Genomic DNA, 23,175 nt, shown 5'->3' with positions numbered 1-23,175 from the left:
AACCACTCGTCGTGGCTGCCTTCGCATTTGCCGAATTCAAAATATAATACACGCTGAAAATTTAAATAACATGTGTCGCTTAAATATTCCACACGCCGCCGTTGCGAAACAATTTTCTAGCGCAGTTAATTTCTTGTGTAAATAATTCGAGTACGTAGGATTATAATTACACGATTTTTTTTTTCACAGTTTGTTTGCAGAAATTTTCTTTGCAAAATCCCGTTTGTTCTCGTCTATTCTCAAGTCGCAAAATATCGCCGGTACGGATAATTAGCTTACGTCTGCGTCCGTGTGTGTTATAACTATACATGGAATTTATGAGATGCGAATGCGCTATCTGGATTCCTCCAACTCTGCATGGATAACACGAATTCAAACCTAACAGTTATTTCAGGAATAAAATTTTATCGTATATATGTGTGTGTGTGTGCGCGTATATATATAAATATATATATATGGGTGTACGCCGGGTCGCAGAACAAGGTTTCTACGTTTTCATTATTCCCCTAGACGATTTCCAGGAATCTGTATAACTGCAACCTCGACGATCTTGGCGACCTGAAGAGACCGCCCCATGGGAAAAATTGTTTCTTCTACTGACATCGCTATGACGACGATTTCCTCCTCCATAACTGTAGATTTTTATACCGTCGTTGAAACTTGTCTCTTTGTTCTTTCTCTCTCTCTCTCTCTCTTACTTCTAGGATGGGAAATTTTATGGATTAAACGAAAACATATCTCCAGCAATGTTACATTGCACTAATGAAACGACATCTCTATCGTCGTGTTATAAAAGTGGACAGGAGGAAATTCGGATAACGCATAAATTACGCGATATCAACAATTTTAGAAGAGTAACGTTTGTGTCACTGCAGTTCTTTTTTTATTTTTTTATTTTTTTCATTTAACCTATTACTAAAATATTGAACAGATTTTCATTTATACCTTTTGCACTTGATACCTTATCGGGATGAATAGAACATTATATGCGACTTGAGGTACAAGTATTCGTTGGAATAATACTTTCATCTCTTAAATAAACGCCAAGAGTTGACACGGTTTTGATAACCAGGCATATTTATTGTTGGTTTTTCACGAATTAATTTCGCATATTCGATCAGCGTGAATTTCGGTCATAAGCAAAATAGCCAAACCATATTGAACGTGACGCGACTTCGGTCTTTTGAATTTTCGAATTCTGAATGACGCCCACGCCGAGAATGGGGAAGTCTGAGCTCGTCTGATTTTTGTCAACGTCTGTAACAGCGTCGGTTCGTAACACATTGACGAATAATGCAATCGGTGTGTGAGAGAATATTCATTCTGCAAAAAGCGAGTGACGAAGAAAGAACGATAAATTCTGCAAGTCGATCGGTTCGCTTGTTATATTACATTTTGCATTGTACACGTATAAGCGCTAAAATGTATCCGATGTGTATTCCTCGCGCTAAGTATTGGAACTAATTAAAATATCCCGTTATATCTGCATTTCTAAAATCATATATCCGAGAGTAATTTGTATACCTATGTATAATACACGTGTGTACGTACGTATTGGTACGTAAACTCAATGCGATTTTGTGAAACCCGCAGCAGCACTGAGAGAAATTTTTAGTTCCGGTTACCGCTCAGTCCTTGACTGTTTTTAATTTTTTACCACGATCGAAAAATATAGTTCTAGGTAGAAAATGAAAATTAGATTTCTAGTATCCGTTACTATTCTTTCTCATTACGATCGCTGTTGCTAGATTTTTTTGCAACTGTTGCAAAAATTTAACGCTTGTGCGAGGATGAATTGACGTTAAAGCCTTGTTTAACTAAAAAAGTAGAGTAAACCTCAGAAATTGATTTTGCGTTGCAATAACCAAAAAAGGATCGACGATAGCGCAAAATGGTTACGCGTACCTCGTTTTTCGTAATTCCAACAATATTCAGACAGTTTTTTTTTCAACGATGCCTGTTTTACTGAATTATTGTAGTTACTATAACAAATGAAATTTTTCTCAGTGAGGTATAACTATAAATAAATGGTCGAAAATTTCTAAGCGCATGATAATACGTATAGCTAAATACATTCTATGTATACTAAATTTCTTTAGCAATTTGAAGCTCTCGACACAGGGTATGATAAATCGTTTGACTTTTGTTTCGCAGATAAGAAGAATATATACAGTATATAATCTATGCGGTATTTAACCGTTTGAATTTATGGAAAGAACAAAACTGTAGAGCTATATACTCACACACGTTAGGCGTATACAAGAATTAGTAAACGAAAAACAAGCAGTTTGCGCAATGTTCTTGGTAGATATGTTACAACGTATACGGCATACACACGGTTTAGTAAGACTCCTCTAATCTACCGACTAATTGCGATTCGATGTAGGCTAGACGATCGCCGTGACGACTAAAACGAAATAACCATTCGTCCTTTTAATGTGAAAAGCAAACGTCATCGGACGTTAATCTCTTCTGGAGTAGATACATTTTTCACCGGCCATTGGTACAATGCCATAAGGTGTTAGAACCGAGCAACGTTTTGCGGTTGACACTCAAGGCCCGTTCCTTAATTCAACCGCATCTCTTGCTGCTCTTCCACTCTGTTTCACTCGAGCAACGGCAAAATCCGTGGTGCGGTTTGCTTGAAACTAAAATCCTTTCGAAGAGACGAAGATCTTCGCCGTGCAAGCTCGGGTTCGTTTCCTTTCAGAGTTGTTTGTTGGTCTTGCTGTTGTTGTTGTTGTTGTCGTTACTACACGTTTTCCTAGCTTATAAAACTAGAACGCGCCGCAACGGGAATTCGAAAGTGCGTACATCTATACTACCTTCGATACCAAGGAGCAAACGATCGCAGAATATCGCATGGTCATACGGGTTACCCAAACAATTTTCCACCTTTCGCCTAGGTGTACGAGGACTTGAAATTAGGTTAACCTATTTATACGGATCCACAACCGAAGGCCACAGATTCTCTGTCAAATGGATCTCTCAATGTCAACGTGCTTGGAACGTTGTTATTTCATCTCTACAGAACGAAGAGAAACCTCGAAGTAAGAATCGAACGATTGTAAGATCGACATTTATTAAAATCATGCTTAGCCGCAACGACCGTGATGACGATGGTGAAATTTCCCTAGTCGAGTCGAAGTGGACGTTTCGGCGGATCACTTTACTTACAAGCGACGGAAATGTTCGCGAAATGACCTCCGGCTTGAGTAACAATTATCTTAACCAAAAGTGAAATCTCGAATCGCCCTTCGACGGATTGCAACGTTTGCATTTCGTGTCCCGCATAAGGATTTCGACTCTTCTTGACGACATTTGGTAAATCAGTCAGGCTTGAATGTATTTTATTCCCGACTCAACCATAATGTTGACTTTTTTCACATGAAAAGCGGGACGAAAGTAGCATATTATTTCCTCTTAAATTATCTCCCGCATTTGTGAGAAATATGATATCATATGGGGGGGGGATTAGCGGTGAAAATTTCAAAAGTTGTAAAAACCGACGATATGTACCGTTATGAACTTTCAATAATATTCTAGCTTCAACACTGATAAAATGATCAGTTTTTCACCCAATATTGCCAAACACATGTCGAGTCCCTTTTTTCAAGTCAATAATGTGGCCACAGTTGAGTCGGAAATAAAGTCTTATATATGTGGGACAGGAATAAAAGTCGACTTTATTCCCTTGTGACATAATGTACTATTACTCACCTGCGATATTACTGCCATAGTGAATTTTCTCCAGCTGACATTTTTCCCAGTCTTCCAAAGTAGGTGCATGTGGTTTACGAACTATGATAGGGGGTAAAAGTCGAGATACACTGTTCGATCATGGTTCGTATACGTTTAGTTTCAGAGTATAAAGTAAAAATAAAGTTAAAAGTTGTCGGCGAGGTGCGGAGCGCGTATAATAGTAACAAGAGATAAAGTTACGTAAGTAAAACGCGTTAAACTGGACACGGTTCTAATTGTGGCTGGGACTTGTTCGTACCGTGTAGCCCAACTTATATAGGGTTAGTGATAGTGCGCTGAATGAAGTCTCATAGCTGCAATCAAGAACCGCCTGAGTCTACATTTATGACGAAGTTTAATGACCCGAGAAAGTTTTAAATGACCCGCAGTCGACGATCTTCGATCCATTCGGTTTAAATTTTTCAAACGATTCTATTCCTCGTTCGATCTGAGAGTTGCAGAAACTAGTCGAGCTGCCAAAGAGACCGTTTTTCCAATTGTCAATTACTGTTCAGCAGAATCTTTAAAAAATCAACTAATTGCCGGCCATTGTCAGAGTACAAAAGAGAATTAATGATAAAAAATTGTCATATTTTACTGCAGGTTTTTATATCACCTCGGTAATTATTTGTACAATAGTCAATCTCACAAGTTTTGACTAACTTTTTATATTCATATTGAACAGGTAGACATATTTCATACTATACGTATTTCGAATAAACTCGAACTGGAATTTCAAGTATCTCAATGTATATGCACAGGATGAATTCCCAACGACTAATTAGTCCGTCGTTGTTCGCTAAAATTTAATGCGCATGCGCTGAAATCCGAGAGCAGTTGTCTGCCAGGGTAACCAACCGTCGTGAAGGTAACCTCAAAAAATTTGAGGCTAGACACATCGCGGCGAACTGTCGTTTAAATTTATGACGGTTGGTCACCCTGGCAGACAAATGCTCTCGGATTTCAGCGCATGCGCATTAAGTTTTGGCAAACAACGGACCATGCAATCGTTAAAAATTCACCCTGTATCGATGTTATACTCATACTTGTATGCCCTATATTTTAAATATAAACTCAGCTTGTTACATAACAAAGTTCCATATAATGGAGCCTTGGCGAGAAATTGCAGGTTATACTCTGTACCTAGACGGTATACCCTTCACCTTATTCTTCCAAATTGGAATCATTCGGTCCGGTCAATTGTTGTGCAATTCTGTATACTCGATTCATGAAGCAACAAGCGACAATTATAATCACATTCGCTGCCGAGAATGAAATCAGTTCTGCAGGTTAATTCGTACGAAGTGCAAACACATTCACACCATTACTCGATCCAATTCGTTTCTACAAATCACTACGACTGAATAATATCGAAGCTTCTAATACGCGCTCCCGATCACATGCACGTGTAATACTTTTCATGTTTATACATGTATATATACGCATGTACACGGGTTAGTTATATTTTTACTCAGTCGACAATTATCTTCAAAGTACCACGTGTACGTGCGGATTCGTATCACGCAATTCAATTATTTATCTATCGCATTAATTGCAATCTCAATCGACAACAATTACATGAAATTATATTTCAGAAGAATTGTCTGCGGGTCAATGGATTTCGGGTGTTATGATAATGACCTAGTTATGTACTCCTTGTCTTCGTACGTTTTTTTCTTTCGCAATTATTGGATATTGCAGGATAAAAATAATGCGCGAATATGGGCGCAATTATTGAAATTCCATTTGTCCACCGTCTCTGTGACTTGAAGTTCGGACGCATTTAATGTCACCCCGCAATCTCATTTTTTTTTTTTTTTTTTTTTTCTATTCTTGGCAAAGTATCTCTTAAATTTTGATAAACACAAATTTTATTTTACTTTTCTTTCATCAAATGCCAAAGGTAAATTCAAAGTCCTCGACGTATTGTTCCGAACTTTGTATGTCTGTGTATATAATAAATTAGGGTGGTTCTTAATAGGGTTGTTTTTGAATTTTTATGCTTCGACGGGCTTAAATGCTTTTAAATTGATAAAAAAAAAAAAAAAATTCCCTGGAAATTTGAGTTCTCAAGCATAGCTATGAAATAAACAACTGTATCGTGAAACATATTACAATGTTTGTCAACGACTTATAAAATTTCAAAGAGGAAAAAATGTTTATTATAGATTTGAAATAGAGAGCTCAAACTTCCAGGGCATTTTTTTTTTTTTTTTTAGATCAATTTTCTAGCGTTTAATCCGTTGGGAGCATAAAATTTCAAAAACGCCGCTATTAAGAACCACCCAAATAAAACACGTCAATTTCTTTTTCTTCTCTTTTTTCCCCTTCTCCTGAACTTCGCGACGGTTTTTTCTTTTCTTTTCTTTCCTTTCCTTTTTTTCCGCTCGTTGCCGCATGCGTGTAATTTTATTCCTTTGACTTTTTATTCGACGAACGCAACGGAATCGTTCCGCGGACAATGAAATCGCCGGCAGACGTGTCCAGAATCGAACTTCCAAAGAAGCTTGAACGTACACTCGGGTCTCTTTCGCGTCCTTATAAAAAATCACCGTATAATACTCGCCGCCGTTACATGCGTATACATATAGCGTACTATATACGCACAACTAACTACACTGGATTCTTAACAAACGAGTTTCACGCACAGTGTATTTTACTGCTACGTTGTAATGGCGAAGACACGGTAGGAATCCGAATCGGGCGAAAAAGAACCAATTCTTCCGGATGTTGTAGAAAATTTTACGTGTACTACACACACGTGATAACGAATAAATTTACTGTATTTTCCATTCATGAAACTGCTATTTTCAATCCTACGTAGATGCTAAAATAATGCAGCGGCTGAATTTTCCACAAGATTATTTATGTGCACGTATGCTTTTTAATTTTCCAGCTTTTTGTCGTATTATAACCAAAACGTGTTTGAAAGTGATGTTCAGCAGCTTTTAAGCTAATAGTAAAAATTAATGCCTCAAAAGCATTTCTTACACTTGCATACGCGATTTATCTCGAACACATCGATCAAATAATACATACCGGGACAATCTCTTGAAACTTGAAAATCAACCGCGCATGCGCCAAATAATTAAATCTCATTGGTCGGCGAAATCTTCCCGCAGCGATATTCTTGTTTGCGATGCAGGCGAGCCAACCTACGCAAAATGTGTACGTTTGAATTTTCAAAGAGCGTAAGCGTTAAGTTCCGACTGTTCTTTGAAGAATCAACTTTCCGACCCGATAACGAAACGCTTTCCAAACCTTTCCGAGTCGCTGCCTCAATTATTCGAGATTCTAACCTCGAAAATTCGTATCAACTACATCGCCGGCAGAAACTCGGGTTGGCCAGCCTGCGCGAACAGCCGATAAAACTCGCTCATGCGCTGTTCATTTTCAAGTTTCAAGAAATTGTCCCGGTATATGGTAAATTCAATTCCTGTATCATTATTCATTTACAGTTAAATTTTCCTAATTTTCCTAATTTAATGTAATTAAATTGATTCGCGCACATACCGAACGAATGAATTGTGCGGAACTTGATAATTCGAAACTTGCAAATGTCAGATTCACGCGACTCGATCAATTAGGGTAGAAAGGCTCGTCTCGCCGGATCAATTACGCGACTATGTGCGAGATAATTTTGCCGCTTACAAATTACACGTGCCGGTATACGTATTGTACAATATGTAGCGAGTCGAAACGCATCCCTTTTGTCGGCTCTACATTTTAATTACAGATTTACCGTAAATATTCATATATTATACGTATCCGAACCTGTAATTTAACCGCGGCAAATGAAGATTGAAACATCGTCGACGATTCTTGCGATTACGAGACTCCGTGTAATTGGACGGAAAATTATATGCGGATCGCGTCGCCGGTTCGAGTTTCAAAAAAATTTTCCATCCAACTATTAAGTGCTATATGTATCATAGATTTATAATCTGAACACGGATGCGACTGGAAATCATCGAAACGATCGATATCCTGATGAAAATGGATCGTTGTCGGTAATTTTGTACGACGATCACGGTTGCATAATCAACTAACTCGGCATGTCAATTTCAGCCTAGATCTCGATTGAAAAGAAAACTCGACACGGATCTGCTGCAGGCGAGCCGCGCGTGTCTCAAATTGACAAAACTTTATACACGCCGACATGTTTATTAATATTTATTATACGCTTGTACGTAGTATACGTCACATAACGCCTCGCTAAATAAAATTTAATTCGAATGGCGCACGTGAAAAAATTAAATGCCCGTAGCTCTTGTTTAAATAATCGCGAATTTTTCCTACATATATATACATATATATATATATATATATCTTTACTTTTTACAATATATTCCCTTCGTGTTCATAAAATAATGACGGATTTTTTCTATGCACGTTGATACGTCGGAAGCAATTTTTATAGGTTTAAGAAATAAATGTTTGCTCGTAAAAGAATTTTGGAAATTCTATATTGCCGTCAAAATTTCAAAGACTTTTTATAGATACTTTCTTCTTTTTCTTCGTGTAACAGTATTTTCGACGATGAATATTTGTTTTATTACATGCACGGTTTTTTTTTCAAGACATTTAATTTCTTACGGAAGTCTTTTAAAATTCTTGCATCATCCGTGTCGGCTGATTAATTGATTGAGATTTCTCTCGAATATTACGAGGTGAAATGTTTCACCAAACACTTCGTTAAAGGAAATTGATTTTTTTCCCTCTCTTTTTTCTTTCTCTTTTGAATACTTTGTAGAAAAATAAAAAAGTTTTATATCATATGTTTGATAATGTGAATAAAACACTCGAAATGCTCGGAAGGTATTTTGTAATAATCGTCCGACAAAATATTTGTCGAGAATATTTTCCCTCTTACCAAAGTTTTTCGTGTATCGAAATTACATTCGTTTTTTAATTCGCAGACGGTTAGATAACGCGTATTTCATGCATACGTTACCTAAGGCTGAGAGAATCTGTCTGGGAATCTGAAATTTTACATAATCACATTATTATATGATCGAAGAACAAGTTTTACTCAGCATTCAAATTTGCTACTAAAACCGGTGCGAATAACAACTTTTTCTAGAACACGTGCGTTTATAGTCAGCAGCAGATATTCGATATTATAAATTGTAAAAGTTTCTATCGTGACTTTTATAAGCAGTTTATCACTTGACAGAATTTCGAATGATTAGAAACATTATAAATTTAGAGAAAAATATTTTTTAAACCCTCAGTTTCGCTATAAATTTTCATAACAATTTGAAAATCATTGAATCAACGAGTAAAATGACTAAAATATATTCATAATTTTACCAATGAAATAATCGATCAATTTATAAAATCTACGAACTCGCCTCTTCGTAAGTTTTGACATCGAAACCAGAATAAGAGAGGAAAAAAATTGAGTCAAGCATCGTGGAAAACCTTTCTCTCGTAATCGCTCTAGATCCATTTACGAAACTTATTGTTAACCCCAGAGCCAAAAGGTTGAAGCCTGTCGTCCTCGCCTCCGACATTTTTATTATTCACATTTAGAGTTCGAGTCACGCGCGAGATTTCATCCCATCGCTGTTTCCTCGTCTCGGTCTCGTTTCGTTTCCTCTACCTGAAAAGATCAGATACCAAATCTCAGCGATAAGTTCTCTCAACTTCCTTTGGACCGAGGCTGCGCTGGCGATAAACGAGTTACGTAAACACCGCAGGAATGGGTAACGAAAAATTCCCCTCGAGTATAAATATAAGTTATCGCTTACCCAAAATCCTGCAAACGTGACGAAACTCCCAAGAAAAAAAAATTCTATTCTCACGTTTATATTTCTGCATAAATTTATTTCTTGCACTTTGTAATTTTCGAAAAACTGTTCCATGAAGTGTTCCGCTTTATTATGATTATTGAACGATATTTTTTGTCCTAATTCACGGTTTTCATTTATTTTTTCTCCGGTACGAAGATAAAACTTGCCAGGACTTAATTCATTCATTGATTCTAAAATTCTTAATTTTTATATATTTTTGGTTTCGACACTTTTTCGACTCGAATATAAACCTTAAGGATTCCAAAAATATTTGCAAGTAATTCAGTCGGTCAGGTTTTGATCGAGAACTCCTGGAATAAAATTTTGAAAAATGAACAAATCGTTTTTGTTCATTAATGAAAACTCTCACATTCAAAGAAAATTTGTTTTTTCTCTATTTTGAATACCATGCATACTTTGATATTTTGATATGTTAATTTTTTTTTTATCTTAGGCTTTCTTAAAACTTTTTAGACTAATTACTAGAATATATGTTTGTTTGGACGCAATATCGAATATTTCACTATGAAAAATTGAAAATGTTCGAGCAAAAAGTATTTTAAACCTCACATTTAAGTGTCTACCGTTTATTTTTGTTTTTTTGAATCGTTATAAAATTCAAAAAGATCAAATTCGGAAGACAAAGAAAATTTCACCTCTTGATAATGAAATAGAGCATCGAAACTTTGAGGATCTTCCTTTTTCAAGTTTAAACTTGACATTTTTCAACTTGGAGCATAAACGTTTTTTCGAACGGCCCGTCTAACATAAATGTAGGGATAGAAAACGTACCTTCGATTGCCTATCAGCGTTGAGTGGTGAGTTTCACGGAAAACAGCATATATTCTTCCTCGCTGATGTATTCTTCCAGTGATAAAATTCACTCCAACATGAAAGTATAAAAATTTGGTATAGGTACCTACGAATCACGCGTGTATACCGTGTACCATAAGTTTGTTCATCTTATCGTTCCAGAAGCCAATCGAAGGCCTCCTACCTCGCCTATCGCAGGGAGCGAGGCGCCCCCGACAGCGAAGGTAGCTACAAACGAACAATGTCGCCAACCGCGCGTCTCGACGACTGGCCGCCACTGCGGGACCACGACGACCCGGTTCTCGTTCGAGTAACACCCCGTCATCCGCACCACCATCACCACCATCCGGATCAGCAGCTTCCCAAGTCTCACAGCGTCGACGCGCTGCATCATCGTATGGAGGAAAGGGCCGCGCACTCGGTCGAGGTGATCGGAAAGCTCTCGTACGACCTGAGCAAAAAGCTCCAGGCAACCGAGGTGCGCCAGCCGCGAGGCGAGGGCGTAAACAACAACGTGAACAACGCGAACAACGCCGTTATCCACAACAATAACAACAACAACAACAACAACATCAACAACCATCTCGAGTCGAGTAATCAGCAAACGGGAATCACGGATCCCGCTGACAGGAAGGAGAGGATATCACCGCAAAGTATCGAGGTCCTGAACGATCGTAACAGGCAGCTGGAACGAGAGCGACGGAAATTGGCAGCTAGCTGCGAACCGAGCCCTCAAAGGCGGTCCCAGGATCGTGAGATCCTCTCGAGCTCCGAGAGCTTCCAACAACAACAGCAACAACATCATCATCATCATCATCAGCAACGGGAAAGATCGGCGACTATCGAAATGACCTCGAGGAACGTGGAGCTTTTAAATCGACGGAACGCCCTCGGCGAGAAACGGCTCGTCGCCGAGGCCTCGAGACCGCCACCGGTCATCGAGAAACCACCACCCCCGACCTCGTCGCCTCCGAGAACACCGGAGGTCGAGAGGCGGAGATCGGGGACCGATTCACCCCGTCGATCCGGGAGCTGCTCGAGTTCCTCGTCGTCGTCGTCGTCGCCGAGGGTCTCCGACCTTGGGAACAACACCGAGAAGACGTCGCCCCCAAATTCGCCCAACGTATCCGGGGAGTCGGCGAGCTTCGTTGAACGGATAAGCGTCGTATCGTCGAGACGGAAGGTCTCCAGTCCTACACAGACGGACGACGATCGTCGCGACGAGTATTCGGGGTCGAATCAGGCAAAGTACAGCCAGACTTCCGGAGGAAACGAGTCGGCCGATTTCGGTAACGAAAGGACGGCCCTCACGTCGCTTTGCGTTTCACCCCAGCCTGGGATCGAGGGACTTACTCTTGTTCAAAGGACGGAAATCGTTTTGAGGGTTAACGCGGCGACCAGCGATGCCGCGTCGCAGACTGAGATCATTCCTGACGATGCAAGGGAGGCGAGGATCGACGAGGCTTCCGACGATAGTCAGGACGATGTTATCCCGGAACCGAGGAGGAAGTTACGGGAAGAAATCGAGTGCGAGGAACTCAGCAGAGATCTGGCTAGTCAGCTTAGTCCCAATGACAGGCTAGTAACGATTTTAGGTGAGTTGATCGGGAATTTGTTTCTCTCTTCTTCTTTCCTTGTTTCGCAATTTATTTATTTTTTTTTTCGCTTCTTTTTTGACTCTTCAGTTACAGTGAGATGCTCAGCGTTCCACCTAGGTATAAAGTTTACACGTCCGAGCCTTATCGCAGTTTATTTACAACTTCAAATGATCTTCGTTACTACTTACAACTGCCAAAAATCTTTCGGTAATAAGAATTCTCGACTAGAATCATCGAATTTGATAGTTTTTCCGATTTTACGCACGCCGTACTGGATACGACATATTGGATACAAAAATTGTCAAATTCTAACTTCCGATTCGTGATCAGAGACTCCGAGTATCAACGAGTAACAAATATTGAGTTGAAAAATGTGCGACGAATGGATTAAAAGATCGCGAATCGTTCGATTCTCAGGGAAATGATTCGACGAAATTATCATACCTGCACCTGTAAGTCACGGATATGAAAATTACCTATCCGAAAATTTATTATTACGAACAATTTAATGTTAGTGCCTCGTCGGTATTTTTCTCTTAAGAGTCACGTCTCCGATTTTTTATACTTGTAAACGTTGTACCGATTACTCTCATGAATTGGTATTATACACTGTTATATGCGGGAAATTATAAAATGATATATATTCTTGCTGAAAGTTTAATTGATTGCGTGAAAAAATTGTAGAATTCTTTGGAAAATAAACAAAGACTGAATGGTTTAACGCGCATGCGCACGAATTTGAGAGCAAGAGCAATTTTTTTGTCAGGGTGACCAACATTTATAAATTCGGATTCTAGGTCGCCGCTGTGTATGTAACCTCAAAAATGTTGGTCACCCTGACAAAACGACTGCTATTGCTCTAGAATTTTAGCGCATGCGCATTAAACCATTCAGTCGTTAGCAATTCACTCTGTATATGCATATATGTATACTAGATTATTATCCGTGTATATATACATATATATGATATGTGTATCACAATAGTTGCGCCATTGCAAAACTGTTTGTTATTCAAATTCTTTTGTCATTTGGCAAATAGTTAGAATTGTGTCGCGTAATGTGCGTTAGAAAGCTCTTTTGTTCACGATAATTTTGCAACATTTCGAAACTGTCGAGTGGTGTAACCCTGTCGTGACTTTTTCGTTGGTAAAACTTATTCCCTAACTGTTACCAGAATTTTTTTATGTATTTAATACGCGTGTAAAAAGTCGTTTGAAACATGTAAATTGAATGGTATATTCAAGACCGATCATTTATAAATTACAATACTTCAATGAACAGTTGGTCACAGAAATTAAAAATTGAAAATGAAACCGATATCATTAATCATCGTAAAATGATATCCTTGCAATACTAAACCTGATTGAAAAAATCGTAGACGTGATTTATTTTTTGTACGCTAAACTTTAAACATTTACCAGTACGATAGTTTTCCTTATTTTTTCAATTTTTCAATTCGAACAGTAATGTAAAATAATCCAAGCATCAGATCCATGAACTTTACGTGTGTATCGAATACTGGTTTTATAAAAATCTGTGCTTTAAAAAAAAACAAACAAAAAGAAAAAAAAAATGTAGGGGCTACTGTAATCGAATATGGAAAATCATTACACTGAAGCTGTAAAAAAAAAGGGTAAATCGACAAAACGTATATTCTTCATAGAGGTTTATATTCTTTTACCTGAAATATACACAGCAACTGATACTTTTTGTGCACGCATACGATAAAATATAAGCAGATGCACAAATACAAACGGAGAAATTTGAAATAAACAAAATAAATGACAATTTTCGGTCGCGTTTTCGGCACCGTTTGACTTTTTCGCCGACTGTGAAGCCGTCTGTCACGGTCTCCTTGCCACTATAACCGGACTCACAGTTTTCTCCGCGTTATCGAATCCGCGTTTTTACAAACCAGCAACGTGAAATCTTTACAGACACGCGGTTGCTTCCCAATCAATTAAACCGGAAGCGTTGGATTTCTAATCATCGTACGTCATCGGTCATGCTCAGCGATCGTAGCTGCATCCGCTTCTCATCAAGTATAGGACTTATCCTGAGTAGGCATTTTTGAAAATTGAAAAATTACACGACCCTGTCAACTCCTGACGTCAACGTTACAGATTTTTTCAAACGGCCCGTCGCATGTAAATTACTGGCATATCTGAAAGACCGTTGAAGATATCAAATCTCCAATTTATTCTCAGCGTGACGTACTTACAGACACTGTTGTATAACAACGTAATCACAAAAATTTAACAATTGATCAGTTATTGTCGCGAACGCATCGTATTGGCATCCTGTAATAATTAAATTCGCTATTTTTCCTGGCTGCTTCAGTTTTAATTTGATACACTGCAGGTCACAGTGAGTTGCTTTGCCAGTTGTGTGCATCCGGTCGAAACCGTCGATCCAAGAGACTTTTCACTAACACCTAATTCTTCCATAACGTCGATTTCGTTCGTGACATTTCACTAAGTTTGCGCTCATCTTTTTCTTTCCAAATATTCTCTGCTGTATAATTGAGAAGTTAAAAATCGTCTCAATTTTCATCGAATCTGTCCGAAGATGAGCGATTTTTTCAATTTTCTCTACACGACTGGTCAGCCAAATATTGTCGGTTAGGTTTAAATTTGCGACGTTAATTTATCAGTACATTTTTGAGGAAAAATTGTTATTACGCTACTTCAGGAATTAGTATGAAACATTCAAGAAATCCGTGATCAAACAAAACGTGTAACCCACGTTGTAGGTATTCCGAAAAGTTCGTTACAATTTTTCAAAGTGATTTTGTTTTCCCATCTTTCGTTGCGTCAACGTTTCTAACTAAATATTAGCGATTATCTTGAAATCTGTCAAAATGCTCCTTCCGGATACTTGGGAGCTTCTCGATCATGCTGATCAAAATCTGAGTCTCGATAAATGTGGATCTTCCGTGTTTCAGTCCCGGTTCCGGAACACAAAAAGCCTACCGACTACGTCACTGGATTATTCAGGGTGGAAGCGACGCTTCAGCCTCGGCCAAGGAGGCGGCTTTCTCTCTCTATACAGGATGAAACACCATCGAGTCCAACGGCAACGACGAACCGACCCGAAGACATCAAGTGAGTTTTTTTATTATCGAACACTTTTTTATAACAGATTATATTCACCCTAAGAATTACCAAAAATGATCGATTTTCGATTGAATCGATTATTTTTTCCCGATTATTTTTCCTCACGATCGGTTATTGGTTTTTACTCCCATGAACGATGCAATACAATGTCAATCATTGTCATCGTCTTACTTACAAAGTATACCTATTTTGTACAATAAGTGAAAGATAAATGAATATTTTCACCTTAAATTGAAAAATATTTTCAATGAAACTATAAAGAATCATAAAGGTAACCGCTGTGAAGAATAGAAACTGAAATGTACGAAATTTTGGTTTCAATTGCACCGTTAGAAAAAAAAAATACGAAATAATCAATTGATCGATTAATTTTTACCGATTCAATTGAGTCGCGTTCGATTATTTTTTTGGACTCGATAATCGATGCATCAATTATTTTTAGCTCAGTGGTCGTCGCTAATTCACGTTTATAGTCGGCGTTAGGTTTGAGAAAACTTGTCTATTCGCATTCGCGGATTTTCAAACGCTTCCAAAAATCGTTGAAAATTCAATTTTTAATCCGATCAAATCGACATTGATTCCAAAAACGTAGTAATTAATATTTGAAAAGTCGAAAAGTTTTGACAAAATTCCTGATATTTATTTCTTTCTTTCCTGACGTAAATATATTTTGTGAAAAGCCACACGATCGATGAAATCATATGAATTTGTCAAATTTTGAGGAACGAAAAGAAAAATCATTGATATCAATGAAGATTCGGGCTTTCCAAAGCTTAGTCAGTAACGTTATCGTAACGAAACATTGTGAGGGGGAAAAAAATCACTATTTTGCTATTTTCTAGTGACTTCGAAGTTGATAAGTCTTGAAAATATGAATTACGTTTGCCGTGTTATAATTAACTGCATTTCCGAGATTCCTAAAATTACAAAATAACGGGTTTTCCAAAACATGAATCATTACAATAACGTTGCCAACTTCAGCCTTATAAGGATTATCGTTAATCTAACTTTAGTTAAGTTCAAATTTGCTTATACATATATACATATTTGGATAACGAATTACAAATTTTGCGAGCATCAAAAGTGATGATGATATATCTAGGTTTACAAATTTTCAAATATTTTATGGCCGTCAAAAACGAAATTCCATCATAGCAAAGTTGGGTTCTATAATTACGCGGGTTCAAACAAGGTTTTAATCAGCCCTATTTCCCCAAAATGCTAAATACCAAGCCGGCATATTTCTCAAGCAAGTTTCATAACTTTACTCCGTACTTATTCGATAAAATCTTTTGGAGCGTGAAACCGATCCTCGGTTATCAAAATTCGCATACCGTTAAGTAACTTGTAACCGTGTATATTCCAACGATAATTAGTATTAAAATTACACGGAAGTTCCGCAGACGCTTCTAACAATAAGAACAACGAGTGACAAGAAACAAAGGTCAAGAGTCTTGGATTCGGGGATCGATCTTTTTATAACCGCTTCTATATATGAGGCATTCCACGACAAATCGACTAGTTAGTAGATTTCAATCGTGACATTTTCGTATCGTTTATTCCAGCTTTTTAGCACTCTGGTAATTTATTTTAACTTTTTGAGGTGGACTTTTTTTCAAGTCTTATCCACTTTCAGTCTACTGAAACAATTAACTCTCAGCAAAATTTTTTGTGAGCATCATTTATCCGTTGCTTTCACCTATTGAAAAAGACATTATTCCTATAATCGTAATTAATTTATTATTTCTCAAACATTCGTACATTATACCTATAATAAATTGGTATAATAATTTATAGTTGAATTGTGATGAAGTTAGCTAAGTAAACCCAGAACTACATATTCGGTAACAACTCGCTCGTTTCGAGAATATGTAAAAAAAAAAAATAATTATTCAACTGTTTGTATCGTTAGAATAAAAAATTATTTCATGAGTTTTAAATAAAATGACGTTCCTCAACTCAATCAATTTCTCTGTTTTTTTCTTTTTTCTTTTTTTTGTTTCTCTATCCGCACTGTTATAAGGATACGTAAAGGCTTGAAAGAATTTTTGATGCCGCTCGGGGAATGCCCTATATATAAACACAACGATTGAAATGAAATGCGTGTCTGCAGCGATTATAGAAGTAAAAGGAGTCCGCTTTACACGGACCTCCGACCAGGTCACAACGCCAACGCGAATATTCTACTCCACCTCTAAAATACGCCGACCTTCGCTTTGAAATATCGTTCGACGTTTCTGCCGGGTATTCGACCTTCGGATAATTTCAGATAACGTCTTTCGCCGACTGTTACGTACGTATTTTTTGCCGTTAAGCGTATATTAAATAAATTATACACAACGATATTGAAACTACAACGAAAATGCGAAATAATTTATATTTGTGTGTGTAGTTTGCAATAATTATTTACAAACGAACGAACTTATCGACGAATAATGAACCTTATTTTCAAAGAAAAAGATTGCGAGAATTAACAATTGTTGCCGTGTTAATGTAAAAAATATCAGTTTGTTGTAATTTCACAAATTTAGGGTGATCATTCCGCGGGGTCATTTTGACCCCGGTATGCAGCGCAAGGTTTAATTCCATGGTAGATTTTACGTTTAGGTACTTCAAAGATTGTTCGTTCGAATTTCATCCGAAGTGCAGTGGCTTTAGTAGTTTTTCTCCGAAATTCAATGACGGAAACGACAAATTAAACAGTCGGACACGCGACACGCAAGTGTTGAAAATTCTAGATTATTCATAGTCGACGAAGAAAAAATACGATTCGCGTTTTACCGCAAAGGCATGCTCCTCAGGTTCGCTATTCAGTATTCTATACCTAAAAAGGAATTATACATATTACTAATTATAATTATCCGATTCTTTGTCAATTGAATAACCTGGAATTCCCCGATTCAAATTTCCGATTTCCCCGTGACGCTTGTAGTATAAATTTTCACTGTCATTCTCCCTAATTGCGAGTCTTCTTTGAAACAAAAATCTGCTTGTCGTATATTTTGATTATTATTACAAATCAAGCTCGTTACTTTTCAAGGTTAATTAGCTCCTCGTTATTTACGGTGGGTGGAAATTTATCGCGCCAAGTTTACCGGTCGGTCATCAATGATCTGGCGAGAGAAATTTATCGATCCTTAAATTTCATTTGCGCAAACGCGCCACAATTTTGAATAGTCGTTTATATCGGCATGTCCTGAAAATGAGTTATCCTTAATTTGCACACATGCTGTAAGTCTGTCAACACCCTTTGTCGAAGTTGCATTCAACTATGGCGCATTCGAGAATAATATTAAACTCTCGAGAAATATAATGAATTCAACGCGTTTTTCTCCCCACGCTTATTCCATTGTGTGTTATACAGCTATATGTGTGCAATATATACATACATATATACATGTATATATTTCTTACGCAGCACTGACGCATCGAATGCAAATTAAATTCTTTGGTGAAAAATAAGAAATAAAGAAAAAATAAAAAAATATCGCAACGCAATTTTACTGTCCCTTGTTTCTTCTTTCGTACCTGCAATATAACACGAATTTCTGAAATCGTAAATTTAGTCAGATCGGAGGTGACACTTTCGTTTCTTCTTACTCTTATTATATTTCCTCGTTTTCGCTTAACTCATTCCTTAAACGAGAATATCGCGTATTGCGGTCGCAGAATGTTTCGAACGACCTTCGGTACTTAGCCTCGTAGCTTCGCCAGCGTTTTAATTGGGTTCAATTAACGTGAAACGATACTCACAATTAACTCGTCTTTAAATAATCGTTCCGAAGTTGGCACGAGTCCTGGAGAATGCAATAACGGCGATTGAAAAAAGCTCGGCCGTTTCCCTGAGGAAATAAACAAATTTCAGGACTGGTGGATAATCGAAATTAATGATTCATTTCGAACAAGACTGCATTTCGAGTTGAACGAAAATATTCGGAATAAAGTGAACATAGTCAAAAAGACTATCGTCGATATATCACATGCTTGCAGATATTCTGCAGCAGTTACAGCCAAAAAAAAAAAATTATCAGATACTTATAGCCGGTGGTATTGAAGTTCCGTTTCATCAAAGTTTGATTTCTTTACATTAAGTTTCACCACAAAAAAATTCGGAACTCGGCGCATTCCGAACTTTTCAAATTCGGAATTTCAACCCCGGCTCCCTGTAGTAAACAAATTTGGGTATAAATTTTTCTCACCGCACACGTCCAAAGATCGGACAATAGCTGCAGCGTAAGATGAGTCGCGTCGTTTGCGATGAAGGTGAAAGTACAGCCGAGACACCCGGTATTACGTAATCCATAAACGATACTGTCCCATCAAATTCTCTACGGCATTTATACGCGTGTAGCCGCACATCTTGATTCGCGAATAATATCCACACGTCATTGCGGTTAGTTTCAACCACGTCGTTGTCTGGCTTAGACCGCGTAGACACTCTTAAACAGATTATTTTCTATACCTGAAATTGGGTTAGAATTATCGACCAAATAGAGATTACGTCAAAATGTGCGTATTTTTTATTTTCATTTTTGTTTGTTTTTTTTTTTTTTTTTTTTATTTGTACACAACTCTACGCCTATCAAACTCATTCATTACGCTACGCAAAATTGTTCGTATAATAATTTTCCTGCGGTATATCATACCGCAAAATGAAATGCAATTAGAATTACTGCACTGAAAATGGAGCCAAATTTTTATAAGTTAGTTAGTAATTCGAAAATTGTTTAACATTACGATTAAAATATTAAACTCGCTACTCGTAGTCTTAACAACTGATGCATTTACCGCGGAATCGTATCGAGAATATATTTTACCAATTCGTGTGTATTATATTGACGCTAAAGTTTCCTCGAATTACAGCATCGCTTTAAACGTCCTTTCTACAAGCGAATCTCACTCTTCGATTCACTAAATACACGCGAGAATAGTGTGATTGTGATCGACTTTCGTCATTTAATCAACGTCTAATTATAAAAAACTTGAAACGATTGAAGTTCTCCGTTTAATCATCCGAAAATTTGTCATAGTTTTTAACCGTCGAGAATACCTTGTACAGATCGTACCGGTATACGTTGTGAATTGAAAAAAATGATCAGATCGATTAGTTCCATCCAACTAGAAGAAGAAAGAAAGAAAAGAAAAGTTCCTATATTATATACGTATCTATAAAGTATCGCGAATTATCGAAAACAATTGCAAAGTTCCTCGTCATCCTCAGGTGCTTTTTCGCCGAAGAATATTATGGTTAAAATTCTGTGACTAATGAGTGACAATTGCTTATTTTTTTTTGTCTCGTTTATTGTTTGAAATTTTTATCGTAATTTTTTTCACTTCAGGATCGAGACGCCGTCGTCGACGATTTCAACGCCGGAATTATCAACGCCTGACCCAACAAGCCCGCTATCACCAACATCCGCGTATTTCACAACCTCGGAAGGCAAGGCGAGATTTTTGACGAGGTACTCGCGCGACGTGACAGAGGAATCGATTGCCACTTCCGTCGGAAACGAGGGCAACAACGACTCGGCGCAGCCAATCGTCGCCGACAATCAGGATCTCAAACAGAAAAAGGTACGTAGGTATAAACTGTGCATTCGGTTTTGCACCGCAAGCTCCTCGTGGAAGAAAAATTCGTCATATCCGTTAGTTTGGATATAAAATTGATGGTTTTTATACAACGCGAGCATGTTTTACGCGTATTTTCCGTTTCCATGACGGTAGAGTGAGTCTGCGAGTGCGCATGCGCGGAGTACCGAAAATACTACTTTTAAGTCCCAGGAGTTGAAAGTGGTCCTTTCCGCACTGCGCGCATGCGCTGTCACGAACAAATCTGACATTGCACGACCCTAACCTCAATTTTGGAAAAGACCGAATTTGCTTCCTTGTTACACGATATACTATAGTTCGTAATCACTGATTTCGAGTTATTTCTACGGAGTTCTATATCTCATTATGCATTGATTTTCTATATAATGTAGATATCCACATAGGATTAATGAATCGAAACTTCGTTCGGTGGTTACCGTTTCAAGACCAATCAATCGCAACGATTTTCACATTATTTCAAGTAATTCGCGATGATTTCAAACTATTTCAGTTACTTCGACCCTCGCTTTATTTCAAAGGCTATTTACAGTCATCCAATCGTTCCTTCGACGTACAATATCATTTCCAACAATTACGCTCAAACGACTTCGTCGAAAAAAAATTATACCAGTACGCGCTTCTTTCTCTCCTTTTCATATATCGTTATAGCTACTGGCTTAAAGGTCCGGTTATATATTTATCCCGCAGGAGGAGCTGGTCTTACGCCTCGACAGAAAGCTCGTCGTCCTTCGAGCCGAACAGGAAGCTGTCCGAGAAGAAGGTGACGTCAACGATGCTCTGGGTGCTAGAGTCACGTCTAGAGTGACGGCGGTTGCCCGCCCGGCCGAAGCCTCCAAGTACCGACTTCACGTCGAGGAAGTTGGCAAAATAACGAGCCTTCTTCTCGGTCTGAGCGGAAGACTTGCACGTGCTGAAAACGCTCTTTACGGAATGCCTGTTGACCACGCCGAGCGGGTTAGTCTCGATAAAGTTCCGACAAACGTCGAGAGTTCATGATTATTCGTCATTTCGTATCGAACAACGATCATTTTTCTCAAATTTATCATTCGAGACCATTATATTGTACTTGAAGTGCGGTGTAGAATGAACAAAAAAAATATGTATATATCTTTTACTGAGTTTAAAATTTTTCGAACCACGGGTTAGATTTTTACTGTTCCAAAAATCACGAAAACTCAATTATCGAATCGATAGCCCAAATCTCTTGGCCTAAAATTATTATTAAAAAAAAAAAAAAAAAAGTTTGAACAAAATACTTTTACAAAAAGTATCAATGTTCGGCTGACTAATCTCTTTAATCCAGGATACATTAGCGATAATAAACATAAACGATTGCAGAAAATATTGGAGAGCAAGAGAGACAAGCTGTTGGATCAGCTCGAGGAAGCAAAAGTGTTGAAGGGCAACATTGACAAGAGAAGCGTCAGCGTCTCGGCGATTCTTTCGAAATATTTGAACGAGGAGGAATACGCCGATTATCAGCACTTCATAAACATGAAGGCAAAACTGATAATGGACGGTCGTGAGATACAGGACAAAGTGAAATTGGGAGAAGAGCAGCTTACAGCCCTGAAAGAAGCCATCGATTAAATTAAGTTCATTGTTTTTTGTTGTTATTGTTGTTGTTTTTGTTGTATTGTTACGTCGCGAAAACAATGTCGGACTTGCGTATTGTGTTTATGAAAGCGTGCAGTGTTAATAATAATAGGTATGAATTTGCGAATCGCGGGATCAACGATCAGATATCAAACGGCAGAGAGAGAGAGAGAGAGAGAGACGTGAGGATCGGAGCGATAAATTGTGCGGAAAGAAAAAATTGGTCCTCGTCAGTAACGCGACAACACTGCAACGCTATAAACAATTGAATTGTAAATCAAATTTTACAAAAGTCATGACTGACTTACTTCGACGTTTCGCATCGTTTTGGTGGCGCGTTTTTTTTTTTTTTTGTTTTTTTTTTCAATTCCAAGGCTATCCAAGAGAGTTCGCACGAACCACGCCAGGCTGGAACATTTAGCTGGGTACATTGCCTCGTGAACCTTGAGTGCCTAGTCCTATCGAGCTTCTTTCGTACCTAGTTGTCCGGTGAACGTTGATATATATTTTTTAAACTGTAAATTTGTGGAATAATAAAACGTACCGTACAGAATTACTCGCGGTTAATTGCTTGATAGTAATTTTTAAGTCGACATACGAATGGGAATAAAAATTTGAATAAAAAAAAAAGGTAAAAATTTAAACAACGAAGAATGAATTGATGATTTCAGGGTCACGTGTACGTAGGGACAATCGTTTACAGTTTTGAGTAATCACTGAACGAAAAAAAAAAAACAAAGTATTTTCGCAAAAAACGTCGATTACGTGGGAGACATTTTTTATTTTGAAATATTTCAACACATACATATACAATGATTGAGAATCTATGATTAATATTCGATAAAAGTATCGTTATTTATTATATATATATATATATATATATAAACGTATGTATATATAGAAAGA

The 23,175-nt window shown here is 37.7% G+C and overlaps 1 protein-coding gene across 1 annotated transcript in view; it reads left to right on the top strand.

Moving 5' to 3' along the window:
- The window catches only part of Shrm (shroom), a 152,506-nt gene extending 129,572 nt beyond the window's left edge, over window positions 1-22,934 (top strand). The window contains exons 10-14 of the mRNA XM_046610014.2: window positions 10,512-11,944; window positions 14,892-15,051; window positions 20,403-20,637; window positions 21,361-21,627; window positions 22,012-22,934. Coding sequence (XP_046465970.1) covers window positions 10,512-11,944; window positions 14,892-15,051; window positions 20,403-20,637; window positions 21,361-21,627; window positions 22,012-22,263 — 2,347 coding nt within the window. The 3' untranslated portion in view covers window positions 22,264-22,934. The remainder of the gene's footprint in view (window positions 1-10,511; window positions 11,945-14,891; window positions 15,052-20,402; window positions 20,638-21,360; window positions 21,628-22,011) is intronic.
- Window positions 22,935-23,175: the final 241 nt, after the last annotated feature.

The sequence above is a fragment of the Neodiprion pinetum genome, chromosome 2 (assembly GCF_021155775.2).
Source record: "Neodiprion pinetum isolate iyNeoPine1 chromosome 2, iyNeoPine1.2, whole genome shotgun sequence".
Lineage (NCBI taxonomy): Eukaryota > Metazoa > Arthropoda > Insecta > Hymenoptera > Diprionidae > Neodiprion > Neodiprion pinetum.
The sequence above is the reverse complement of the archived record's forward strand: the minus strand, read 5'-3'. Positions and strand labels throughout refer to the sequence as shown.